The sequence below is a fragment of the Juglans regia genome, chromosome 3 (genome assembly GCF_001411555.2).
Source record: "Juglans regia cultivar Chandler chromosome 3, Walnut 2.0, whole genome shotgun sequence".
Classification (NCBI taxonomy): Eukaryota; Viridiplantae; Streptophyta; class Magnoliopsida; order Fagales; family Juglandaceae; genus Juglans; species Juglans regia.
The window spans coordinates 11,030,817-11,056,971 of NC_049903.1; the positions used below are offsets into that span (position 1 = coordinate 11,030,817).

Sequence of the window (26,155 nt, forward strand, 5' to 3'; positions counted from 1 at the left end):
GCAGCCCTTAGGGACAGGTTTGACGATGATGCTGATGCTGCTGTGCGTCAATTTAGCGTCAGATCACAGCTTTCCCTTCCCTTGAGGGTTTTACATACGAACTAGGTGGGGCTTGGTGTCAGTTAAAACCGAGAGTCGCAACGCCATTGGTGGGTCAGGGGCTCAGCTAAAGACGGCGTCGCACGCGCTGCTGTCTGTTCAATAGGCAATTTGGGAAGATGGGTCACGTGAGCAGTGCATGAACCAGAACCTTTTGCGTGCGTAGCCAGAGGAAAACCTCTCAGACCTATATTGTATAGTCTCACGTTGCCTGCCTGCCTACCTGCTCAGGTCTTTTGCATTCTTAAGAACAAAAGTAGTGTGTGTAGGCCTGCCGCGTTGACATATAGTCCTTTACGGACCTTTTTCTTTTCTTTATTTTGTTTTTCGTACACTCCCTACATATTTCTCCTTGTCGGAGGTGTTATTTGTTGAAGAGGTACTTTCTTTGTTTCTAGGTCCCGTTTGTTTTCTGTTGATAATGAAAAAAATCATGTTCCTAATCTTGCTTTCTTTTCTTCTTTCCTTCTTTTGGATTTGCTGGACAGGTTCAAATGATTTTTTATTCCTTCTATTATTTAGCTGATAATATAACTAAAAATGACAATCTTTGTTAAATAAAACATTATATATATATATAAAATAATTCCTCTTCACCTTCCAAATATTCCAGCCATTAAACAGAATTATATTATCAAAGGAAAAAGGAGGGGGGGGGGGGAAGAAGATAAGGCTATCTAGTCGCATAAAATTAGATTGCAAGCCAAAAATTCCACGAGTACAATAATATAACGCTGAAACGAAATATTTCAAAAGATGGGTAGCAGATAAGCATGGCACAGACGTCCTTTTACTTGTTGCATTTATAAAAAGGTTAGTCAAAGTAGAAATCTCCATAGTCAATAATATCTCCGTAGTAGGAGTAATCGCTATCCCCTGAGAATTCATAATACCCATAATCATCAGAGAAGTAATCAATGTCCGAGAATCCAGAGGGGCAGTCTTCATCAGAAGATCCATTGTCATGGATTTCAATATCATCAGTAGGATCGGTGGGAAACCGCAAGTGTTTAATCTGTTCAGCGCATCTTCTTCCCAAATTCCCTGTAAGATTGACATTGAAACATTGCCGCAGGTCAAGTGATTCAAGGTGAGGACAACCATCAAGAATGGCCAGCAAGCCATCATTAGTCAGCTTATTTCCAAAAACCTGGAGTTGGCGTAATTCAGGCATGTTCTCTGCAATAGCAAGTGCCTCCTCATCACACTCAATGTAAGGTCGCCTGTGGCCCTTGCTGTTCAATTTGAGTGACTTCAAAAGAGGACAACAACGGCCCACAACTTCCAGAGGTTCTTTTGTCAATGACCAATATGAACAATATGAAATATTAAGCTCCTCCAGCAATGGAAGTTTTGCAGCCGCTTCACTCAGTCCCTCTTCTGAAATGCTGTGACAACTTACAAGTCGAAGACGTCTGAGCCGACTTGAACTGTTGAAATCCCATGGAGATGACAAAAACGGACCGGCAGTTATCATAAACAGACAAGCAAACAGAAATGTGGAACAACTACGAATCTACAAATTCATTGTTGGAATAAAGAGATCAAATCCACCAAATAGATTTTGAATTCTGTCAGAGCACAGGTACTCAAAGAAATATTTTTGTAGGAGATGCAAGGCATTGGGCCATAGAATCTAGAGGCTGCAATGTGGTTCTGTACTGTCTATTTTATACTCTGCATAAAAGTTGTTCAAAGAAAAGGAAATCCAATCTGTAGTTTCGGAAACTTTGTGCATACTTTTGAAGCCATGGATAAAAGCACTAGTTGATTTTGAATTATTGGAGAAGCAAATAAAGATGGACAAAAGGCAAAAAAGGAAGGGGACTGGGCGGGGGACATAAGCTAACTTGCCCGTTAAATGCTGATCAAACTCACGCAGACTACTACAAACTCTCTCACTCATCTGTGGAAAACAAAGGATATAACTCAGTACTACAAATGACATTATCGGCATATATTCATGTACCGATAAATGACCATTAACTTACATATTTGGTAAGACTTTAAAGAAGATACGGTTTCTTAGGCATAGGTTAAGTCTATAATAACAATTGCAGTCCTGGAACAATCTTAGAAAAATCACCAGTGCACCAATTACATTGAATTAAAATAGATCAAGGTGACAAAGGCCTGTGGTTTGATTGGCATAACCCCCAGCCTCCAAAATGGAGGTCTGGAGTTCGAAACCCCTCCCCCCCCCCCCCCCCAAATGCAAAAAAATAAAAATAAAAATAGATCAAGGTGTAATGAACACCATAACCATCGTGGATGAGTGTGGATGAACAGTCAGTTGGAACATAGCAGGCAAGTTGTTGGAAACCCAAATTTTGCATCCATGGTACATCAATAATTGGATCCAGGGGTTTGCAACAAACCATTCATTGTGTGCTTGATGAAACTGATCATTCTATTGCAAACAACAATGGAATTTAACCTGTTGCAAACATTTTTCTAAAGAATTTAACTTCACGTTGCAATATATTTGTTAAAAGATGGCACATTTGAAGTGAAATTTGGGTCATATAAAGTCATCAGCGACTAGAACTAATTTAGGCCTTGTTTGCATTCACAGATATATGAGATGAGTTGAGATAAAAGTTGAAAATTGAATAAAATGTTGTTAAAATAACTTTTTTTAATATTATTGTTGTTTTAGGATTTGAAAAAATTGAATTGTTTATTTTATTTTGTGAGAATTTGAAAAAATTGTAATAATTAGAAGAGATGAGATGGGATGTGTTGTGAAAACAAACAAGGCCCAGACTCTTGATTGGAGACATACCACTATGCACATACCTCCACATGGCGCGAAAGCTTAATTTGCTGGGAATTGGATCATATGCCAGAACATGCACACATACAATGAGCCATTGGCTATAGCTCCCCCAAAACCTTTCATTGTTTGGGCAAATAATTCTAGCATAGTACACAAATGTATACGAGACAACCACATCTAACCAATTCTCATTGACAATTAAAGAACAGTAATGGAGGTGTAGATTTCCAACAACGAGTTGTGGCTTTCGTCAAAGAGCACTTAAAACTCTTATTCAGACACAATTTCCTACCATTGATGAATTAGGCTTCTGTTTCTTTTGTAGAAACCTTTATTTGAACAGATGATAGGCTTCAAATATTCATACAGTAACCTTTGGTGATCATCAAAGCTACTTGGCCAGAAGACATTGATATGTAACACCTTATGCTATCTAAGGTGAGAACCTTTAATCAGGTACAACCATAGAGCAGAACAATCACAAACTGCTTCAACAAAGTGGTTTTGATATGCTTGGGAAAAGAAAAGGTGATGTTGATAGTCGCAAGTAAAGAATAGACAGGATGATGTTCTCCAATGAAAAAAAAAAATTCCCTTAAAAAAAACTGAAGATTGCGCTAAACTATTTTTCACTTTAATATGAGTGGCCATGCAGTGTGGTAACTTTGCTTGTTATATGCTGAGGTTCGGTTACTTGGGTAAAACTTTGGACGTTGGTAATAAAACTCAGAGGAAAGGAGAGCAAGACTAGCACTAAAAGATAGTTTGATAATATGAGAGGTGTTGTTAGTAGACCAGAGAAACAGAAACTGAGTATGTAAGGAGCCACAATGGCATTAGAACCTTCAATACAACCATTTAAGACTTTTGGTTGCTGTCAATAAAATGCTGATGCAAAGAAGAAAGCTACTACGAAAACATAATTAGACAACATATGAAACCCTATAAAAAAAAAAAAAAAAAACAAGACAACATATCAAACGCATGTTGCCAATTGAGGGTATATAATTATTATAAATTGAGTCCATATTTGCTTACGATGGCATATACACATGGTAGGATTGATTAAATGGGCTTCCAAGCAATTGCAGGGCCAGGAGTTCATTGGAGGTACCAAACCAATATAATGATAATTAAATATTTTTTTTGTTTTACATGTTATGTATTTTGCTAGATATACTAAAACAAAACAAAATAATAAAAAAATCAAGATACAAGTCAAGTTATTTAAATGTATAACAAAAAAAAAGATATTGGTTAAGCTTGACAATTAGCCATGTCAATATCTCAGCCTGTTTTACTTCCATGTATACTTCCTAACCCGTAGGGGTTTCAAGTGGTAAAGGTCTTAGTCTTGGGGGTATGCCTGCCCCTAGGTTTAAGGTTCAAATCCCTTTGGATCAAATAATCTCTATGGGCATTGGATTGGTGTATTTTTCCCTTGAATTATCCGAAGTGCACTTGCGAGAAACTCCTTGCCGAGGGCCTGTGCATCCCCTGGATTAGTCGGGACGCTGTTCCTAGACACCCGGTGCCAATCAAAAAAAAAATCCGCGTATACTTCATGTGTATTTGGGTTATGCCTCTTTTCAATCAATATAACTTTATTCTTACTTATAAAATATATATATATTTCAGCATGTTTTATTCTTCCATACAGTAGAAAGGAGGAGAGATTGACGGCACTCTAGGGAGGATGGGGGAGAGCCACACACCCGTAGTCTTAAAAAATAAATTATTATTTTTTGATAAGTAATCAATAATATATTAATAAAGTTATGCAAAGCCCAAGTATACAAGATGGTATACAAAAGATAAGATCTATCTAGGTCAAAGTAAGGGAAATTAAAAAGTCGTGAAAATTCAGGCCATTAAAATCCAATGGCCCATAGAAATAAAGTGCTGAAAAATAGAGTTCGAAGTTCCTCTGGAGACCGTTCCTTGTTTTCGAAAGTCCGATCATTGCGCTCTTGCCATATATACCACATAATACAGATCGGGATCATTTTCCACACCGCCTTGATTTGTTAAACTCCACTTGGAAGTGTCCAGCTAGCTAATAGATCTACCTCAGAAGCAGGCATAACAAAGGATAGCTCAATCCGGTTAAAGACTTCCACCCACAAGGCTCTAGATGTCTCATAGTGTAGTAAGAGGTGTTCCACTGTCTCGCCAGATCTCTTATACATACAACACCAGTCAAGTATAACTATCCAGTGCTTCCTCAAATTGTCAGTCGTTAGAATACTCCCCAACACTGCTGTCCAAGTAAAGAAGACCGCTTTAGGAAGCGCCTTATTTCTCCTTCTCCTTGGGAATGGAATGTTTGCGGCTTGGGAAAGAGACTTATAAAAGGATCGAACTGAGAAAATGCCTTTACCTACTGGAGTCCACCACATCCTATCACCTTGCTGTTTATTGGGCTTCATAGAATAGAGAAGGCTGAAAAAAGCCTCAAAGGTGTCCATTTCCAAATCTTGCGCCGCTCTACTAAATGTAATATTCCATTGAACTTGGTCTCCTGATAGAGTCATAAGATCCTCTATTGAAGCATTCTAGTTACGTGCCACTCAGAAAATAGTTGGAGGAAATGCATCCTTTAGAGCCTCATTCCCACACCATATGTCTCTCCAAAACTTAATGTGAGAACCCTTCCCTAACACCAATTTAGAATGGCTACTAAAAGCCCCCCAGCCCTTCCTAATGTGTTTCCAAACTGCCACACCGCTGACCCCAGATATCTTTTCAGTGCACCAGCCCCCCCACATGCTTCCATATTTACAATCAATCGCCACTTTCCAAAGGGTTTTGGACTCCTTGTTATACCTCCATGGCCACTTCCTAAGTAAGGCTTGATTGAATGTTCCCAGATTTTTTATACCCAGACCACCTGACGAGATTGGTCTACACACCTTATTCCAGCTGACTAGGTGAAATTTGATTTAATCCCTCATCCCACCCCATAGGAAATCACGATTCAATTTATTAATCTGAGCCGTTACCCTGGCAGGCAATTGGAACAAAGATAAGAAGAACGTCGGTAAGTTAGAGAGGATACTCTTAATAAGAGTCAAACGGCCACCTTACGACAAATATAGTCTCTTCCACCCTGCCAATTTCCTTCCTATCTTCTCTATGACTGAATCCCATATGGATGAGGCCCTTGCGGCAGCCCCCACTGGCAATCCCAAGTAGGTTATGGGGAGAGAAGCTACCTTGCACCCAAGAATACTAGCTAATTGCCTAGTGTTGCTCACGTTCCCCACTGACACTAACTCTGACTTGCAAAATTAACTTTTAGACCTGACGCTGCTTCAAAGCATAATAACAAAGCCTTCACTGCCCTCAACTGGTTTCTATCTGCCTCACAGAATAGGAGTGTGTCATATGCAAAAAGTAAATAAAACAAAGTAATAATGCCCCTGATTGGGTCACCAATTGAAAAATCATGCGTAACCACCACCGATATCATCCTACTCGAGGCCTCCATAATGATAACAAAGAGAAGTAGAGACAAAGGATCACCCTGCCTTAGACCTCGAGAGTTGTTGAAAAAGCTAGTTGGGCAGCCATTAATCAATATAGAGAATCTGGCTGTAGAGATGCACCAACTAATCCAAGAATGCCACCTAGCCCCAAAGCCGCATCTCCCCAACAAATACAAGAGGAAATCCCAATTTATGTGGTCATAAGCCTTTTCCATATCTAGTTTGCAAATAATTCTAGTGGAACCCGCCTTTAATTTGCTATCCAGTCCCTTGCTCGCAATGAGGACGGAATCCAAAATTTGTCGTCCCTTAACAAATGCATTTTGTGGCTTCGAAATGATCTTAGCCAAAACTGTCCTCAATCTGTTAACAAGAACCTTGGAAATAATTTTATACACCCCATTCACAAGGCTAATGGGTCAAAAATCCTTAACCTCTGCCGCTCCAATCTTCTTCGGGTTCAACGTAATAAAAGTAGTATTTAGACGTTTCTCAAACTTGCCAACTAAAGATATTTCCTGGAACACATTCATAATGTCCTCTTTCACCACCTCCCAACAAACTTGAAAAAAACCTATCGAAAAACCATCTGGGCTTGGAGCTTTATCCTTACCCATACAACTGACTACATCAAACACTTCCCCCCCTCTTCAAAAGGCCTCTCCAACCAGGAGGCTTCCTGGGGCTCAATAGTGTCAAAAGCGAGGCCATCCAGCTTTGGCCTCCAACTCTCACCTTCTATAACCAGTTGTTCAAAGAACTCCACCACATGGTCACAGATCAAAGAGGCCTCCTTACACTCCATACCATTAATGTTCTGCATTTCAATGGTATTTGTTCTTCTATGAGAGTTAGCAACTCTATGGAAGAACTTAGTACTCCGATCCCCCTCTTTCAACCACAAAGCTCTCGACTTCTGGCGCCATGAAATCTCCTCAGCGGATAATACTCTTTCTAATTCTAAAACCAACTCTGTCTTGTGCAATAGCTCTTCCGGTAAAAGGGCTCTAGCCTCAAGTATCCACTCAAACTGTTGCAACTCCTCCAACATGAATTTTTTTTTGCTCCCCTATATCTCCGAAGGATTGTGAATTCCACAACTTAAGGTCATTTTTCAAAACTTTTAATGCTAGGATGTAAGAGGGATTACCATGTAACTGGTAAGAAGACCACCATTGCCTAACCTTATTCACAAAACCTTCACTTTTCAACCACATGTTTTCAAACTAGAAGTAACGATGCCCGCTACGAATACCACCACAATCCAACATAATAGGAAAATGATCCGAGCAAAAACGTGGCAGCCTCTTTTGGCACACCTCAAGAAAGTGCCCCTCCCACTCCGATGAGATTAGGAATCTGTCCAACCGGGACTATGTCTGATTATTCGACCAAGTAAAGGAACCCCCCTCCCCCCAATAGAGAAATATCCATCAGGTTTAAGTCAAATATACAATTTGAGAACTCAGTCATTGCTGGACGTATCCTACTCTCACCAAATCGTTCACTAGAGAATCTGATGACATTAAAGTCCCCTCCTATATACTAAGGAATCTACCACCAGCTATGTAATCCAGCAAGTTCCTCCCATAAGAATTGTCTATCGTTGTCTACATTTGGATCGTATACTCCTGCAAAAGTCCACACAAAATTATCTGTCACACTCTTAAAAGAGCATGCCATTGTGTACTCCCCCACAAACTCCTCCATTTTATCAACAACTCTTTTATCCCACATCAGTAAGATTTCACCCGAAGCTCCATTCGATGCTAAATAGGCCCAATCTGCATAAGTACAACTTCAAACACTTCGAATGATCCTTCTAGAGACGCTTTTCAGCTTAGTTTCTTGTAAGCATACTATATCAGCCCTCCATTCTTGCAACAAATTTTTTATACGAAATCGCTTATTTATCTCATTTAACTCACGGACGTTCCAAGACACAATTTTCGGCTTCATAAAAAATAGGCGAGCCCCTTCCCCTTGGATCTTTCCCGCTCCGTAGTCCGTCCGTTGTATGCCGTCAGGACTTAGGCCATTCTCTGTTGTTGTGAAGTCCATCGCAAGCCTAGTCTGTCGCCGAAGGTAAGTTCCCCGTTCTTGATTCACATGCACGTATGTTTTTTTTTTTTTTTTGAGTTATGGAGGATGGGATTAAATTGAGGAGTTGGAGGATGAGATTGTGAATCGTGTGCTATGGAGGATTGAATTGTGCATGTGTTTTTATGATTGTAATTATTAAATTGTGAATTTGAAATTCTTTAGGGTTTCTGATTGGAACCCTAAATTAGTTTAGGGTTCCAATCCGAAACCCTTAATTATGTTAGGGGTTTAAATCTTGAAACCCCTAAATTAATTTAGGATTTTCAAATCTTGACACTTAATTAAGCCAGGATATGTCACAAGATTGTCATTCAATTCACTTTCAAGTCAACTGCTTGAGTACTATAATTGAATCCTTTTTTTTCCCAAATGTTGCAATTATCATGCTAGATCATTTTATATGCACGTTGAAGATATTTCAATTTAGTTATGTTTAGAAATATATTTTCAAATATATTAATTTAGGTATAATATCTGTTAACTGTAATGCTAAGAATGAGTTATCCCCAATGAAATACTAGTGTAATTACAACAGTTTCCGAATTTTGCTCATGGCGAAGAAAACAGGGACTCCAACGAGTTATTGCTTTGAAATAATTGTTGAGAAATATCATAAAGGAAATTGTAACAGAGGAGTGAGATGCAATAAATCTTTGCATCTGCATCTAATTATGACTTGCATTGTCTTTGTGTATGTTTTCTGTTTTGAGTGATGAAATTATAGTCTATGTTTTCTGTTTTGAGGTTTCGATATGTAAACCCCGATCTGTTTTGAGTGATTGTTGCATGGTTTTAAATTTTTAATTGTTGGAACTTGGTGTGATGTTTGCTTCATTTCAGACTTTTGTCAGTTTTGGGGAATGGAAAATCCATTAGATTTTAGTGCTAGTTCTCCTACTCCTACCCCTACCCCTACGTCAACACATAACCCTACCGGATCTACAAAATCTACCCCTATCCCTACGGACACTACCCTACGGACCCTTGCCCACACAAAGCATGAAACATGTTTCAATAGTTTGGAGTCACTTTACCCAATTAGAGGGTGGTGACCCCAATAACCCACAAACTAAGTGTAATCATTGTGGTAAAGTGTATGGATGTCACTATAGAAGATATGATATATCCCAATTAAAGGTACATTTAGAAGAACAATGCAAAAAAATATTAAAATCTTTACAAGAAAATAGTCAATCTAGACTTTGAAAGGAAAGGTGACACCTAGCTCGTATGGTCATTATAGACGAGCTACATTTTCAGTTTGTGGAGGAGAAAGGGTTTCAAGCATATTCTAAGTACTTGGAACCTAGGTTTAATCTTCTTTCTCGACACACGGTGGCAAAGGATATAAAAAAACATTAAATGTCAGAAAAAGAATTGTTGAGGGGTCAATTGGTGGGTCAAATAGTTTGCCTCATCACCGATACTTGGACATCCATTCAAAATTTTAATTATATGTCTTTGACTGTGCATTTTGTTGATTGAAATTGGACATTACACAAATTATAAAATTTTGTCAAATTTCTAATCACAAGAGAGATGGTTGGGAGGGCCTTGGAGGCCGTAATAGAGGAGTGAGAGTTGGCACGAGTTCTAACAGTTACAGTTGATAATGTCTCGTCTAACGATATTACATTGAGACATCTTAAGATCTATCTTAGAGAGACAAATAAGACAATCTTGAGTGGTGAGTGTTTGCATGTGAGATGTGCTGCACATATTCTGAATCTAATTGTCACTAATGGTTTGAAAGATCTTGATGACTCGATTGCAAGGGTCAAAACTGCTATGAGATTTGTGAGATCTTTTCCTACTAGATTAGAGAAACTTAAAATTGCTGTGAGGTCTGCAGGCATAACATCCAATAAGAGTCTCTGTACTGATGTTCCTACAAGATGGAACTCAACCTTCTTGATGTTGGAGGCGGCCCAAGAATATAAATCGGCTTTTTCATTATTGGGCGATGAAGACATTCAATATGTCAAATATTTTGATGAGCACGAGGGATTGAGGAAGCCCATTGATGATGATTGGGAGGTTGTTGCTACTTTTATATATTTTTTTAGTCTTTTCTACGAGGTCACCACGAGACTATCTGGTTCTTTATACCCTACATCCTCTTATTTCTGTTAATAAATATGTAAGGTAAAAGAAGAATTGGATAACATGTACGCGAGTGACCATATTAGGATGCAGGAGATGGCATTGATGTGAGGGTGAAGTATGACAAGTATTTGGGAGATTTCAATAGGTCTAATATTGCGTTATATGTGATTGTTGCTCTTGACCCCCAGTTTAAGATTGATGGCATGGTATATGGATTGAGAATTGCGCACGAGAATACATGATGGGAGCTTATTGCAACAAGCGTTAAGGAAACCCTTACTAGATTGTTTGATGAGTTTACCGTCTTAAGAGGTGGTAATATTCTGATACATACACCTACTCCCAAACCTCCTACAGAAGCCGAGATTGGGAAAAGACATAAGTTGGACAGGGGTGAGAGGTTGGAGCACAACCCCATAGTCCATCATTCTACAGAGGCTCAGTTAGAGGTAGACAGATACTTGGCAGTGAATTTTCAACCATTGCACAAGACTTTGATATATTAGTTTGGTGGAAGACCAATGCCATGAAGTATCCCGTCTTTAAAGAGATAGCTCGTAGTATTTTGGTCATCCCTATTAACACCGTAACCTCAGAGTCGGCCTTTAGCACCAGAGGGCGCATATTGAATCTATTCCGGAGTTCATTATTTGCTACCACTGTGGAGTCATTGATTTGCACACAAAATTGGATCAAGGGGCCCCTAATTCATGTTCCGAATGTTCTTGACTTTAAAGAGGCCGACAAGGAGGAGGGTGGTGATCAGATTGGATCTTGTAATCGTGGATTTCATTTTATTATTTTAATTTATTTATATTCATTTAATCGGTATTAATTTTAAATTTAATTGTTGTAGCGATACATGAGACAACGTCTACAACTACCTCCGTTGTAGTATGGTTTCGTGTGTATTGAACCCACCATTGCCATTTGTCATTGATTTGCACAATTTATCCCTTAATTTTATTTTTTTTGTATTTATATAATTTTTAGAATCTAATTATTTTGCTTGTATGTTTTTTAGCTTTTATAATCTCAATGTCATATGCCAAATCCTAATCTTTAGGACCCAATGATCTATTCTCATCTTGATCCTAATGACCTAATCTCATCTTGGTTAGTACTTTTAATGTTTGTAATTTTTACATTTCTAATATATGTTTTAATTTTTAATTTTTGTTTCATGTTTATAATTCTAATTTGTTTTCCTTTTTAATTATTAATGTTTCAGATTTTATGATCTTGATTTTCACAGTCTCACAGCAGTCGGCACAACTCACTAACTTTTCTACCACCATGGCCACCACAAATTCCATTGAAATGTTATTCTTTTGTTAATTTACTTAATTAGTTAATTGTAATGTTACCACAATAGTACAATTTCTAATATTTTTAGATAAATTTGTAATAATTTTCTCTTATTTGTATCATTGTAATAGCTTAGTTATGATTATTAGTTAATAGTTACAACTTAATAGTATATAATTTATAATTTCTATTATTGTAAATTATTTTTTGTTATTTATTTTTAGTTAAATTCAGGCCCAAAATGGCATAGAAATAGGTTCTAGACCAGTTTTAGCTCATTGCATGTGTTTCTGGGCCATTTTTGAGTCCAGAAATGTGCTCTGGGCCAATGGCACATTTATGTAGGGGGACGTTTTGACGGATGGGGTGTTCGCCCCTGCACCTTGGTACCCGGACTGGGTACCCCGCCCCCCATTTGCAGGGGCGGGTTCCGAGGGGAAACCACCAACCCCTGCCCATGAAGGGGCGAGGGCGGGGAAGGGGCTACCCTGCCCGTAGGGGGCGGGTAGCACCCCTATTGGAAGGTGCAAAGTGTTAGTTTTTTGGTAGTTTTGAGGTTTCAATGTGTCAATTTTGGTAGTTTGGAGGGCAAAGTGCAAACCACCCTTCATAGTTTGATAATGCAAAGTGTAATAATCCCAAAGACTAAATAATGAGTTCAGGCCTTTTTTTTCAAAAAGACACTAAACAATCTGTTCAATCATGCACCACTAAGATAGAGCACTGAGGTGGCTGCTGTCAATGACAATAGTCCTACACATCTTAAGACCCCAGGTGAATTTTGAGATGAGGAGGGGCAAACCTATGGACATGATTCCCAAATTTGTTCAATAATGTATCTCTACCATTTGAGTAAGTTATTATTCATTAATACTTCTATACCCTTTATATGTGGGGCCTTAACCCTTCGCATCCTCCAGCATTATTTGTTCCCCCAACAAGTTCTTTCCTTAACAAAGTTTTCAAGCCAATTCATGTTGTTTGGTGAGCTTTCCAAGAATGACTGAGGTAAGATCAAACTAAAATTGTGGCTCAAGTCAGGCCCAAGCCAAGCTTGATAAACCAGACTGGCAAAAAAAACAGATCAAAGTCAAAATCCTAGAAACCAACTTCTGACTATGATGCTAGAACAAACAAAAAAAATATTATAATCATACTAAAACAACTTTTTTATAAGTGATTATCATGCTAAAACAAAAATAAAGCCAGCAATGAAATTCAACAACCCTCTCACCAGTCAGTTACACTCTTAAAATGTCAAAATATTCCAATAACGGAAATTGACTGACAACATTTTTTATTTTGGTAAGTAAAAAATTAACTGACAACATTATACACGGATGAAGCATACTCTAAACCTTGAAGTCAATACTAAAATGCACCAAAAAAAAATAGCAAAATTCAGACAACTAAAAGAACCTTACCGATCAAATTGTATTAAAAATAAATCAGAAGAGACTTTCAAAGTAAATACAAATTAGAGGGGGAAAAGGGATAAATTACCAATCAGCGATGTAGTTGAGGAGCTCGTCGGTGCCAAAGTACTCGACGTTGATATCGACCAACTGGCCGCAGCTGCGATCGACAGCGTGGCGGCACATGGTCTCGAGGTCGTAGGGCATGTCCCAGAAGTCTCCAGGGTTGCGCATGTCGACAGCGCGCCACATCGACGGATCCTTGCAGATGTTGCGCCACAGAAGGCACACCTTCTGCGCGCTCGTGAGAATCTCTATGGCGCCGAGCCTCAGAAGGATCGACTCCGTCACGTCCCGGGGGAGTTCCAGCCAATTGCGGCACTGCCCCGGCGGCTGAGGAGGAGAAGGAGCAGCAGGAGAAGGGTCCATCGTGAGATTTTCTAAGGAAAAATCGGCAGGATTTTTGGTGAAAATCAAGCAATGGAAAGGGGGGGGATCCCCGCAGCGTTACCTTTGACTAGGGTGTGCAGGCTGTGTTATGCGGGATGGAAGGAACTTACAAAACTGAAACGAAATAGAAGATGAAGTTACATAATAGCCTGGGCCCTACATCGTCAACCCTCCATTTTCAAAAATTAAAAAAAATATATAATATACATATCTTATCTCTTATACATAATAAGCGTCAATAAACAAGAAGATGTCGTACATCTTTTATTTTTAATTTTGTCCTTCATTTCATATTTCTTTTCCATTTCTATTCCTCAGTTGTAACATTTATACTGATTTCGCCCTTGCTTTTTTTTTTGGCCGTTTATGTCATTTAGTTCTAACATTTATACCAATTTCACCCCTACTTTTGTTTTTGTTTATCGTTTATGTCATTTAGTTCTAACATTTATACCAATTTCACCCCTGCTTTTGTTTTTGTTTGTCGTGTATGTCCTTCAGTTCTCACATTTATACCAATTTCGCCCCTACTTTTGAAGCAGGCTACAGGCAGCTATTATCTAACATGTTATTTTTCGCTTTTACCCTTCATTTTCTATATCTTTTCTTGCTCTGTCCTTACTTCTCCAAGATTCTAGTTTTGTTTTTCACTTTGCACATTTTTTTTCCGTCGTTATCTTTAACTGCCCTTTTCCACCGCTTTCTCAATTCCTGTGTTTTCATCTTATCTATGATTTCTTTTTCCCACTTCTTCTACTGCTTCATTTATTTTCTACTGTTTTGCTCTTATCAGATTCTATTTTATTTTTTCCACCGCTTCTGCTGCCTGCCGCTTGGTATAAGAGTGATTTCCATCTCTTTATTTCCTCCCAAATCTGTTTCTTCGCTTATGGTTCTAAATTTGCCTCTCAGCTCTTCAGTTTCACAGGTATGAATTTTATGTTGATTATTTTGGTAAATATTTCTGACTATTTCTTCAGTTATTTATTTCTATATGCAATACTTAATTGTTAAAAATAAATAAAAAAAAGTCTTAATATAAATTTTTTTGGGATGAATGGACGAGAAAAACGAAACGAAAATACAACAATAAAAAGTTACTTGAATATTTAGATTTAGAAAACTAAATTTAGTTGAGAAAGAGATGATTGAATATGATCAGGTTCTCCATTTTTCATTGTAGTGCTGTTTCTGGCTCCTTTATCTAGAAAAAAACAAAATAAAAATGAGATCCTCAGATAAATAAATAAAAAAATCAAAACATGTAATACATTTGTACATAGATTCGTTAAACTTGAAAGAAAACTCATACTAACAGAAAAAAGATAATAGATCGCAAAAATTCACCACTTCGATATAGTCTCAGATCAGACCAGAACAAGTATGAGAAAGAAATATTCCAAACCATATAATACACGTCTAGACGAATAAGGATTGAAACAAGAAAACTTTTCTAAACAGAGAGCTTGCACAGAACCTCAAATGACAATCAAATCACTATGCTCAATATTGATGAAAAAACTTTTACAAAAAAATGTATAACGAAGCAGAGATGAGATTAACAACAAATTTACAGAAAGAAAAATAAAAGCAACGAAAATTATAGTTGTGCAAAAAGAAAAAAAAAACCCTAAGGCTTCGTTTGGATGCTGAAAGCAGCTCAGATTAGTTCCTTTTTAAACTTCGTCTGCCATCCAAATGTACTTTTGAGCCGAGTTTCAAACCGTAACTCATTTCTACACTGTAGATGAAAGCGACATTTTCCTACTTTGCAGAGATTCCTGACTCGTCTGCCCATTTGAATTTTTTTTTTTTCATTCCGTTACAACTCCTCTACTGTCTCTCCCTCTCTCTTTCCCGTCCTTCTTCCCCAACAATCCCAAAACTACCGGTTTAAAGAAAAAGTAATATAAAAAATAACAATAATCAAAGAATACGGACACTATTCACAATTCAAAAAGAAAAAACTGTATGGCAATTTTCCATGGCCTGCATGGTCAAGGCTGGCGGCATTGGCTACAGTGCCAATGGAGCCAAATTAAAAACCAGAGTTTCTTGGCGCCAGATACGTGCAGTATTCCGTTTTTACTGTAACATAAACAGTATAAAATATTGGTGGATCCCATTTATTTTATAACTTTTCATAAAAATATATCTAAAATCATCTTAACATCCAAACATATTTTAAACTCACTTTAAGTGGACCCCACTAAACTCATTCAACAATCTTAACTCATTACTATTCATAAAAAACTCAACTCATCTCAACTCCTCTCAACATCCAAACGCAACCTAAGACCTGTGAAGTTAGGAAAAAAAAAAACGTCAATGAAAATACCAGCACAATAAATCACTATATAAGTAGTTGAAGAAATCATAAGAAAAACACTAGATAGACAGTAGCAACGAAAATAAAATCTTTTGCATATCTGGAAAATAAAAATCAGTACAAAAAAAAGTTACATCTGCAGAAAAAATGGGAAATATATAAAACAACAGGTCTGAAGAAAAAATTCCTTAGATCTATAGTAAAGCGTGTAAATCTCTTTAGATTTATAAACGTAAATCTAAACAAAAAAACAAAAAAAAAAGTTTTTTTTTTTTATCAGTAAAAAGTAAATTATCATTAATATGAATGAAGATAGGCAAGGCCTATGTACACAGGGAGTATATAATAGAAAACACCTAAATACATTCTTCAACAACTATATTAGAGCTAGGAGCTCATGTACATTGTTTCCATTAAGAACAATGGCTAAAAACCATAATAGTAAAGTGTGTAGAAAAAAATTCTGAAGCTCCTCCATTGATCGCTCCCTATCTTCAAAGCAGCGTGCGTTCCTTTCCAACCAAATACACCACATAATGCACAGCGAGATCATCTTCCAAGCTGCAGCTACTTGTGTACAACCTTTTAGACCCTTCCAACAAGCAAGCAAGTCCACCACCTTTGCCGGCATAACCCATGGAGAATGGTAAGTAATGGATGTGATGTTCATCATCTCTGTTGCACGAAGAAAAAATTTTTTTTTTCTTGGCTGGGTGATATGGAGTCAGGCTGTGCAAAATGGAGCTGTTGTGTTGGCGTTGCAGTTGATGTTTCTGAGAGTAGAAGCGAGATAAAGAGAGAAAGAAAGAGGTATGAGAGTGGAGGCAAAAGCAAAAGAGAAAGAAAGAGAGGAGAAAGGAGAAAAATAATGTCGGTAGTGAGAGGGAGGATGAGAATAATTTATACCCCACATGTTATAGTTTATGAAAAATGTTTTTGAGCTACCGTACGTGTGACAAACTATACTCCACATGTTATAGTTGATGAAAATTTATATATTATTGAATATTATACCCGAAATCTATCAATAATTATTGAATATTATATTTTATATTATCAAAGAATTCTATATTTATGAGGTTATTAATGTTATTATTAATAAGATTATTAATAACAAATGCTATCTCCCACTATATTATATTCTGTTTAATTTCCAATTTTATAAATACCCATGTTATTGATTATATATGTTCTCATTCTTAATATTTTATTATGGTTTCATTCAATAAATATGATTTATAATTTAATTATGTTTTGTTTCTTATGATTTAACAACTGGCCTAATTTTATTATGTTTTGTTTCTTTATATATTATTTGTCATGAATCAGCTGGTTATGTTCTTATCTTGCTCTATGATATTTCACTGACTACTCATCTGTGTTATTCCTACCGTTCATTTATTTCTCCTCTACTTTGATGTATTTTTTATCACTTTTATTTGAAGTATGTTTTTTATATTTATTTTGTTTATTCATATGTCATATTTAGAATAGTTAATTTAAAACCCCGTTTAGAGATTTTTTTAAAAAATAAATGTTTCTTTTTCTTGCTTTAAATATAAATAATTACTATATGGTCTATGTTACATCAAATTTTGAATATATTGAATAGATCTCAGAAACCAATTAATGGGGAACTATATAATTAATTGAATTCTTGATAGTGGCTTGCTCTGGCTAAAGAGCGGAAGCAGCTCTCAGTTGAAACCATTGTAGACTAGGTATGGTCATCAGAGCTATGTTGTTTAAGTCATTGTTTAAAGAATATAGATGCATGTTATGTGCTTGAGTAGTTTGGTGCTACTTGCAGTTGAGACTTTAAGCACATTTTTGCTACTGTGTGCGCGTGTATGTCAAAATGATAATTCAATGGTGAATACTGAAACATTTTAGGTGGTAGAAAATCTGGATGAAAAAATGTGAAATATTTGTTAGTAAGTATAGTGTATTCTCAGCTTTTCAATGATTCCAAGGTGTATTAGATATTCTATTTTTTGTTCTTTAGATTTCATTAGTGACTGAAATTATGTTTGTTGACATAAATCTTTACACAATCCACTTGTAACTAGAGAAGGTTGAGAAGTACCTTTCCGGGTTCACAAAAGTGGACGACAATCGGTACTCAATGAATATCTTTTTTGAGATAAGGAAGCAAAAGTATCTTGAGGCATTGGATAAGTAAGCTTCCAAGTTTTAGGTTACTAATTATCTAAGTGTTGGTTTTATGAGAAGTGATTGTTTGTCTTTAGAGATTCTGTGGCATATAGCATGTGAATGAGACTTTTTAAATTTTGATAGGCATGATCGTTCCAAGGCTGTGGATATATTAGTAAAGGATTTGATAGTTTTTGCCACATTTAATGAAGAGCTTTTCAAGGAAATCACTCAGCTCTTGACATTGGAGAATTTCAGGTATGATAAATTTGTGTTCAATTGCTTTGATGCATTCCACCTATTAATGAATTTGTTTTAAAATATAGACAAAACTATTACATTTTATAATTATATATATTAACATATTTTTTATTATTACATATTTTTAGATTTCATAAATGTTATTTTTAAAAATATTTTTTATATTTTCACCTTTACTACTAGTGTGTATATATATATATATATATTTATATCAATGAGTACGTGTTTCCGTATCCATAATTCAAACTTTTTTTTTAACCATAATTTAGACATTCTTAAAAGTATGTTTGATTTTTTTTTAAGCAAGTTACTACCAGTTATATTAAAATAAGATATCAAAATACAACAGCAAGAGTTTAGTTCTCAGTTTCATAATTATACAGAAAAAGAGAGAGGATCTTTCCCACTATGAAAAGACAATAAGGAGTGGGGAATTTGGATTAAGGGAATATTACTATAGGCTTGTGTTGCCGCTGCCCATTGCGCCAAATCATGCGCACATCGATTTTTAGACCGATGAATTTTCCTGACTTTCCAAACTTCGAAAGATAGGAGATGATGCTTTATATCCTTAATGATAGGGCTTGTGATCCAGTCATCTTCATCTGCAGAGTTATTAATTGCTGTTATTGTGGTGCTGGAGTCGCCTTCCAAAATAATTTTCTTCAGCCCCAATCGTTTGGCTTTTGATATTGCCATCAAAGATGCCATTGTTTCACCGAGATTTGAACTCACATTGGGGATGTGATCTGTGAGTGCAAATATGGTTTCACCAGATTCATTCCAACACAGGGATGCAATATTTTTTCCTTGTGCTTTGACTGCCACATCAAAATTAATGAGAAAAAAAACCAAATGGGTGATTATCAACCTTCATTGACTTTTGGTGATTGACTTCTATAAAGTGAATTTTTGACTAAGTCAATGAATTCACCAGGGGAAGGGGGAGCAAAATTCAGATTGTGGACTTTTTTGTTTCTTAGGAACCATATATGATCCATTGCAATTGCAGCAAAGATTTGAAAGGAGTGAGTATCTGCCTCTGGGATTTTTAGGAACTCTGAAGGATTGAGGATGGTTTTTATCTAGATATTAAAAGGCTGGCTTGCAAATGAGGATATGTCAATCGGCCAGTTAGAGTGCAGCCAAAGAACTCCGGAGTAAATGCAATTTAGGAATAGATGAGAATTATCTTCAGCTTTAGTGCTACAAAGAGGATAGGCAATTTGCTCTTCATCAAGAGGGATTACATTACTAATCTTGATTTTGGTGGGCAGGATATTATGACTAATTTTTCAAAGAAAAAGTTTCAGTCTATCTTGCAGTTTTAATTTCCAGAGATTTTTCCAATTCAAAAACTGATTGATTGGATATGAAGGATTGGCTTCATTAACTAGAGCAGCATATGCAAACTTAACCAAAAAATTCCTTGTGGAGTGGTGAAGCCATTTGATTTTATCCTGAACATGATGGAAATTGTAATTTGCCAAAGTGATTTTTTGGATTTCTCTTGAGGAATGATTCGAGAAAAGAGTGTTCAGAAGGAGAATATTCCATCGTCTTGATTCATCTAAGATAAGTTCAGAGACTGTCATGCTATAATCAGGGACAAAGGGAATGTTTGGATTCTGATAGGGAATATCACCAAAGATAGAAGGGACCCAAGGATCTAACCAGACTTTGGCAGAAGAGCCATTGTTGATTTGGAAACAGATTCCAAACTTCAAAAAATCTCTCTGCTTTATCAAACTCTTCCAAAACCGTGAATCAGTTGATTTGGGAGATATTTCCATGAGAGATGTGGAACCTAAATATTTTTTTGAAATAGCCTCTTTCCATAGACTGTATGATCCATTGAGAAAGGACCAGGCATGCTTGGTGACAAGAGCAGAATTGAATAGAGTCATGTTTCTTAGGCCGATGCCTCCCATTGATTTGGGAAGGCAAATGGATTTCCAGGCTTTGGGTGTATATTTATTTTTCTCATTGTCCTCATATCCCCACCGGAATCTTCGGAATAGAGTGTCCATTTTTTTGGTTGTTTCTTTTGGAAGCAGGGCTGAGGACATGACATAGAAAGGAATAAAGCTAGCCACTACTCTAATAAGGACAGTTTTTGAAGCTTGGGAGAGGATTTTTTATTTCCAGCCTTGGAGCTTTGCATGAATTCTCTCCATTAAAACATTCAGAAAATGCTTTCTATCAGGTCCATTCGAGAGAGGTAAACCCAGGTATTTGGAAATTTGGGGTGAGATTCTAAATTTAAAAATATTTTGAATATCTTGAATGGAGACCCGAGTGGTGTTTTTATTGAAATGGAGAGATGATTTACTCTCATTAATACATTGGCCAGACTAGCTATTATAATTCTCTAGACATTCCGAAAGATGATGGGCATTTTGAACAGTGGCTGATCCAAAAAGGAAGAGATCATCTACAAAAAGGAGATGAGAGATAGGAGGCCCACCTCTAGAAAGTTTTATTCCTTTGATACAATTAAGCTGTTCCTTTTTAGCTAGTAGTCTTGACAGGACCTCCTCAGTTCCTAAGATAAAAAGGAAAGGGGAGAGCGGGTCTCCTTGACCAAGGCCTCTTGTTGGAAGAAAGTGACCTTGAGAAGAGCCATTGATGAGGATAGAGTAAGAAACGGTTGAAATGCATTCCTGGATCCAAGATGTCCATTGGTGACAAAAACCAGTCTGTTTTAAAATATCCAGGAGGAATGACCATTCCATTGAATCAAAGGCTTTAGCCATATCAATCTTGATAGCCATGTGACCCAGTCTGCCTATTCTTGTTTTCATTTTATAGAAACTTTCCTAGGCCAAAATAATATTATCATGAATAAGACAGCCAAGGATGAAAGCAGCTTGAAAGGAGAGATAATGTTGGGGAGAACAGTTTTGAGTCTGTTGGCTAAATTTTTTGCTATTATTTTATAGCAAACATTGGACAAACGGATTGGCCTAAACTGGTTAATCTCATTGGGATTATCGACTTTCAAGATTAAAACCAGATTTGTGTGATTGAGTTCTTTCAGCAATTTCCCATGAATGAAAAAACTTCTAACAGCCGCTATGAAATCACCTTTGATGACCTCCCATAAAGTTTTATAAAACAGTCCCATAAAGCCATCGGGGCCAGGGGCTTTGTTATAAGGAAGGTTTTTTACAATGGTGAAAATTTCCTCCTCATCAGGAATTTTGCAAAGGAAGTCATTTTCAGATGCTGAAATTTTACTGGGGAAGAGGTTTGCTAGTTCATCCGAATGTGTGGGATTTGAAGAGAAAAAAATTTTCATGAAGTGCTCCTGAATTCTAGAGGAGATCAAAGAGGGGTTAGTTGTCCAATGATTCTTACCCAGTTTAAGACAATCAATGGAATTCCTTCTTCTTCTAATTGCAATGGTGGCATGAAAGAATTTAGTGTTGAAATCAGTAGTGGTGAGCCAGGTTAATCTTCATTTTTGCCTCCAAAGAGATTACTCCCTTAAGAGTAGCTCATTGATGTTTTCTTTCAAATCTGTTTCCAAAATGGAGAAAGAAGATTGAGCTTCACGTCCCTGTAAGGTTTGAAGTTCAGAGGTCAAGGCTTTAATTTTTGATTGAATGTGACCAAAGCTGTTATGATTCCAATCCCCGAGAGCTTTTTTGGTAGCTTTGAGCTTTTTTGAGAGGATGAAGGATGGTGTACCGTTAAAGAGGGAGTTCCTAGCTTCCTTGATGATGGCAAAAACATAAGGGTCACGAATCCAAAATTCTTCAAATTTGAAAGATTTTAGGAAGCTCTTCTTATTAGTAGCGTCAAGAATGATTGGAGCATAGTCAGATGTAATTCTCGATAGGGTGGTGAGTGTAGCTTGAGGGAATAAATCTAACCAAGAGATGTTAGCAATGCCTCTATCTAGGCGTTCTCAGATCAAATGATAGCCAGATCTATTATTAGACCAAGTGAATTTTGGTCCAGAGAAACCAAGATCCACAAAACATAATTTTTTCATGAAAAGATTTAGATCTTTCTGTTTTGAAGAGTTTACGAGAGGTTTGCCCCCTGACTTTTCAGAATGAGAGAGGATAGAGTTAAAGTCACCTATTGCTAGGTTGGGACCTTAAAAAGAGGAGGTGATACCAGAAATGAGTTCTCAGAATTTTTTCTTTTTTCTATAAGAAGCAGAGCAGTAAACCAAATTCAACATCCAAGAAAAATGACTAGGATCAGAATACACCAAAACAGAGATAATATTACTGGAAATATGAACAAATTCTATATCGACACCAGGTCGATACAGAAGCAAAAGACCCCCCCCCCCCCCAATTACTAGAAGGGGGGAAAATATATATGAAGCATAACCTAACCTATTTACAATATTAACACAGTCACTAGAAGCTAACAAACATTCTGAAAGGAAAATAATATTCGGATTAAAAGTTCTAATATTAGCCCTTAGAGATCTGATTGCACGAGGTTGGGCTGTTCCTCGGCAATTCCAAGCCAAAAGTCTCATGTTTCTTCAGGTGATAGTGAGGACCTTGCCACATCAGTCATTGGATTCAAAGGGAAAAGATTCATAGTTTGAGACTGGATTTTGTTACCCATAGCTTTCAGATTATGGATTTGGTAAGGTGCATATCGAACAGCTGATGGGTTCCTCTTCTTGTGCTTTCCTTGGTTCCTTCCTGTCCTGGATTTTCGATTGGTGTTGTTTGGGACAGGTGCATCCGCATCTTGCTATTGGGCTGCTTCATCTTCTGGATTAAGGATTGGGATCGATGGATCTCCCAAGTTGGTACTCAACAGGCATTGTTTTTTGGGGGGAGACTCTTCTCTGTTGATAGGCTATTTCTCTTCTTTATAGTCTCATATTGAGAAATGGTTGGACGAAACAGCTCTAGTTGAAAGGGGTTGGTATCAAGAAGCTTAGAAGGGGCCATTTGTACTTCGGGAAATGCTTGAGTTAGAGATGGAGGAAGATCAATTTTGGAAAGATTTATCTGCTGATTTGGGGAAATAATATGGGTTGGGCTTAGCTGTATAGTATTAAAGGCAAAGCATGTCTTACCCGAAGGACTAACAAGGAGCGAAACATTATGGGTCAGATTTTGGAAGTCTGATGGATTTTGAAGGTCTTTGAGATGGGATAAGAGTCGTTTAATGAAATATGGTTTGGTCTTGGGCTCAGCAGATAGGGACTCAATGGGCTCATTAAAAGGTCTCGGGAAAGTGTAATTCATGGGATTAGGAACAAGGCACGTGGGGAATTGGTAGAGGTTATCTAAGTCAAGGGGGATTGCTCTAACGTCATATTGGGCACGTGGTCGAGAGAGGGCAACTCAGCTGGCAGCATTGTCGGGGGGACAGATAGCATTTGCTTGGCATTGAATGAATTGCTGCTCACCTTAAATTATTCTAACTTGTTTGTCTGAATACATGGATTGTCGCCACTTGGAGTCTGGGATTGGTTCTTCCTTCTTGACTTGCATGTGAACAGTGTCTCCCTTAGAGCTTTCACTACTGCAACTTGGCTTTGCCGAGAAGAGATTCGTTAGACAAAATTCTTTTTGTTGCCCAGCTTCCGTATTAATGATGACAACTTTGCCTTTCCCTAAGTGTTCAACAAGATTTCTTTTTTTTTCCTAACCCAGTGATTATCGAACCTCCATGTGAAAGGGGAATAGAAGGCTCTTTGATGCGAACTGGTGGGAGTGATATTGATTTGCGACTCATTTGATCTAGCAACGGTAGAGCCTGAAGGTTTGAAAACTGCATATCTCTTTGTATTTCTTCAAGCCGTGGTTGTCTTCTAGGATCTTGAGATTCCACTCTCATCCAGGGCCCAAATGATGGCTCTTCAGAGGAACCAATGTAAATATGACAACCTTGTTGTAGGTGCCCAAGTTTCCCACATCCATAACAAAATTCAAATAACCTTTCATATTTGAAACTGATTTTTGCGGGTTGTTTATTGGTATGGGGCAGTATAAAACCTTCATAGAGTGGCTTCTCCGTGTCTATTTCAACTCTGATCCGAAGGCATTGTTTAATCCCATTTTTTGGAAGGAAGTTTTGGTCTATTTCTAGTAAATTCCCCAGGGCTTTCCCGATTTTTTCAACATTGCCTTTCGTCATCATTTCTAAAGTTAACCCATAAATATGGATCCAAAAGGCCGAGAGAGATAGATCTATTTCTTGAATATTAAGACCCAGTGGCCATTCTTTCAATACCATGTGGAACCCCTTAAAATTCCATGGTCTTTGAGTGTAAACTCTGTGTTTATCAACTAGAGAGGGAAAGGTAAATAGGAAAAGGTTTGTTGCCAGGTCCTCTATTGTGAGACCATTTACGAAACTCCAAACAACTCAAATCGTGGAGTGAAAAGTGTATTTGTTCAGGGGTTTGGAGGAAACCAACTTACCAATCAAAGCCTTGTTGGAGATTTCTTCAGTTATTTCTTGTTTTGGCTCTAGAATGATGTCGTCCCATGAGATAGCTTTAGGGCTCGTTTGTTTTCGTAAATGAGATGAGATGAATTGAGATTAAAGTTAACAAGTTGAATAAAATATTGTTAAAATATATTTTTTAATATTATTTTTATTTTAAAATTTGAAAAAGTTAAATTGTTTATTTTATTTTATATTGAAAATTGAGAATGTTGTAATGATTAGATGATATGAGATAAGATATTTTTTAAAAATAAATGAAGCCTTGATTTGTTCAATGAGAGACTCCACGTTTACTTTTTCTCTTTCTTTTGTCATTTGCTCAAAGGGAAGAGTGGTTGAAAGCGATTTGAGGAGGAAAGTTTGGTGAAAAGGGGATGGAAAAGAAAAGGTTAGGTGGGGGATGGATATTGATGAGAAAGAGACGGAAGAGGAAAGGTTTGGTGGGGGATGGAGAAGGCGAGACTACAAAGAGTAGAGAGAAACTCATCTTCACAGAGAGAGCGGGCTTTTTAATAACTCCAACTTGTTATAACGGTTGAATTTTCTTCTAGTATGTTAGATTAATTGATTACGAGCTTTTAACTCATGTTGGGATGACGTGGACAGAATTTCAGGAATTTACGATCACCAGAAAAAATAAATAACTCAACTTTTTATATAAAATTTTGTTTTTATAAAATTTCCTTTCATTTCATATAGAATTATAAAATAATATAGGTTGTCAAGTTTATCGTTTTCAATTATAAAAAGAATTATAGATTAGTATATATAATTTTGTTTTATTTCCTCTCTTTTTTTTTTTTTTTTTTGAAAATTTTGCTACTTTTTCCTGATTTATTAACTGTTGGCTTATTTTAAGTACCTTAATCTATACTTGGATTCTTGAATTTAAATATTTTAGATGTATAATATATTTATAGTCTTATGTATATTGTCATTAATTTTATAAAGTGACAAAGTAAATGACTTTTCGTGAAGAAACAAATGATAATTATACCATTTAAGTAGATCCATTAGAAAATATGGCTGTGATTATGGTGTGTGATAAAAAGAAAGACTAGTTCGAGACAGACTTGAATCCAAGTGATCCAACCCCAATTGATATGTTCAATCCTCATTCATCTGGGTCGTGTAGTTAAAGATTGATCTATTTATGACTCAAACCTGATATGAATTACAACCCATATTTTAAATCATATTAAATTTCAAAAATAGAATTTTA

The 26,155-nt window shown here is 36.8% G+C and overlaps 2 protein-coding genes and 1 long non-coding RNA gene across 5 annotated transcripts; 1 reads left to right on the forward strand and 2 right to left on the reverse strand.

Annotated features, from left to right (window-relative positions):
- Positions 1-795: 795 nt before the first annotated feature.
- LOC109011088 (F-box protein SKIP19-like) lies at positions 796-13,920 on the reverse strand. Its single transcript, XM_018992148.2, has 2 exons — positions 13,387-13,920; positions 796-1,529 (listed from the first exon to the last, which is right to left on the reverse strand). The coding sequence occupies exons 1-2, from the start codon at positions 13,725-13,727 to the stop codon at positions 914-916; spliced, it is 957 nt and encodes a 318-aa protein (XP_018847693.2). The 5' UTR covers positions 13,728-13,920; the 3' UTR covers positions 796-913.
- A 658-nt stretch (positions 13,921-14,578) lies between these two features.
- On the forward strand, positions 14,579-25,577 carry LOC109011091 (protein TOPLESS-like). Of its 3 annotated transcripts, none has more exons than XM_018992151.2 (4): positions 14,579-14,676; positions 16,581-16,723; positions 18,376-18,489; positions 25,259-25,577. In XM_018992151.2, exons 1-4 carry the CDS (start codon positions 14,638-14,640, stop codon positions 25,281-25,283), a joined length of 321 nt encoding a protein of 106 aa, XP_018847696.2. In that variant the 5' UTR covers positions 14,579-14,637; the 3' UTR covers positions 25,284-25,577. The 3 variants fall into 3 exon arrangements, with proteins under 3 accessions (XP_018847696.2, XP_018847695.2, XP_035544218.1); XM_018992150.2 differs by having other exon boundaries at positions 25,264-25,577; XM_035688325.1 differs by lacking the exon at positions 16,581-16,723 and adding an exon at positions 18,152-18,255 and having other exon boundaries at positions 14,603-14,676; positions 25,264-25,577.
- Positions 16,772-25,004, reverse strand: LOC109011092. The gene is made up of 3 exons (XR_004801121.1): positions 23,085-25,004; positions 18,948-19,313; positions 16,772-16,850 (listed from the first exon to the last, which is right to left on the reverse strand). It is a non-coding gene; the product is annotated as an uncharacterized LOC109011092 (long non-coding RNA).
- Positions 25,578-26,155: the final 578 nt, after the last annotated feature.

Bases quoted from the DNA above. Each gene is read 5' to 3' on its own strand.
- LOC109011088 (XM_018992148.2), bottom strand. From the start codon at position 13,727: ATGGACCCTTCTCCTGCTGCTCCTTCTCCTCCTCAGCCGCCGGGGCAG. The intron at 1,530-13,386 runs GTAATTTATCCC...GGATTTCAACAG, and splicing joins CTCAACTACATCGCTGATTG to TTCAAGTCGGCTCAGACGTC.
- LOC109011091 (XM_018992150.2), top strand. From the start codon at position 14,638: ATGGTTCTAAATTTGCCTCTCAGCTCTTCAGTTTCACAG. The intron at 14,677-16,580 runs GTATGAATTTTA...TCTTCAAAGCAG, and splicing joins TCAGCTCTTCAGTTTCACAG to CGTGCGTTCCTTTCCAACCA. The intron at 16,724-18,375 runs GTAAGTAATGGA...AAATTTTGATAG, and splicing joins GGCATAACCCATGGAGAATG to GCATGATCGTTCCAAGGCTG.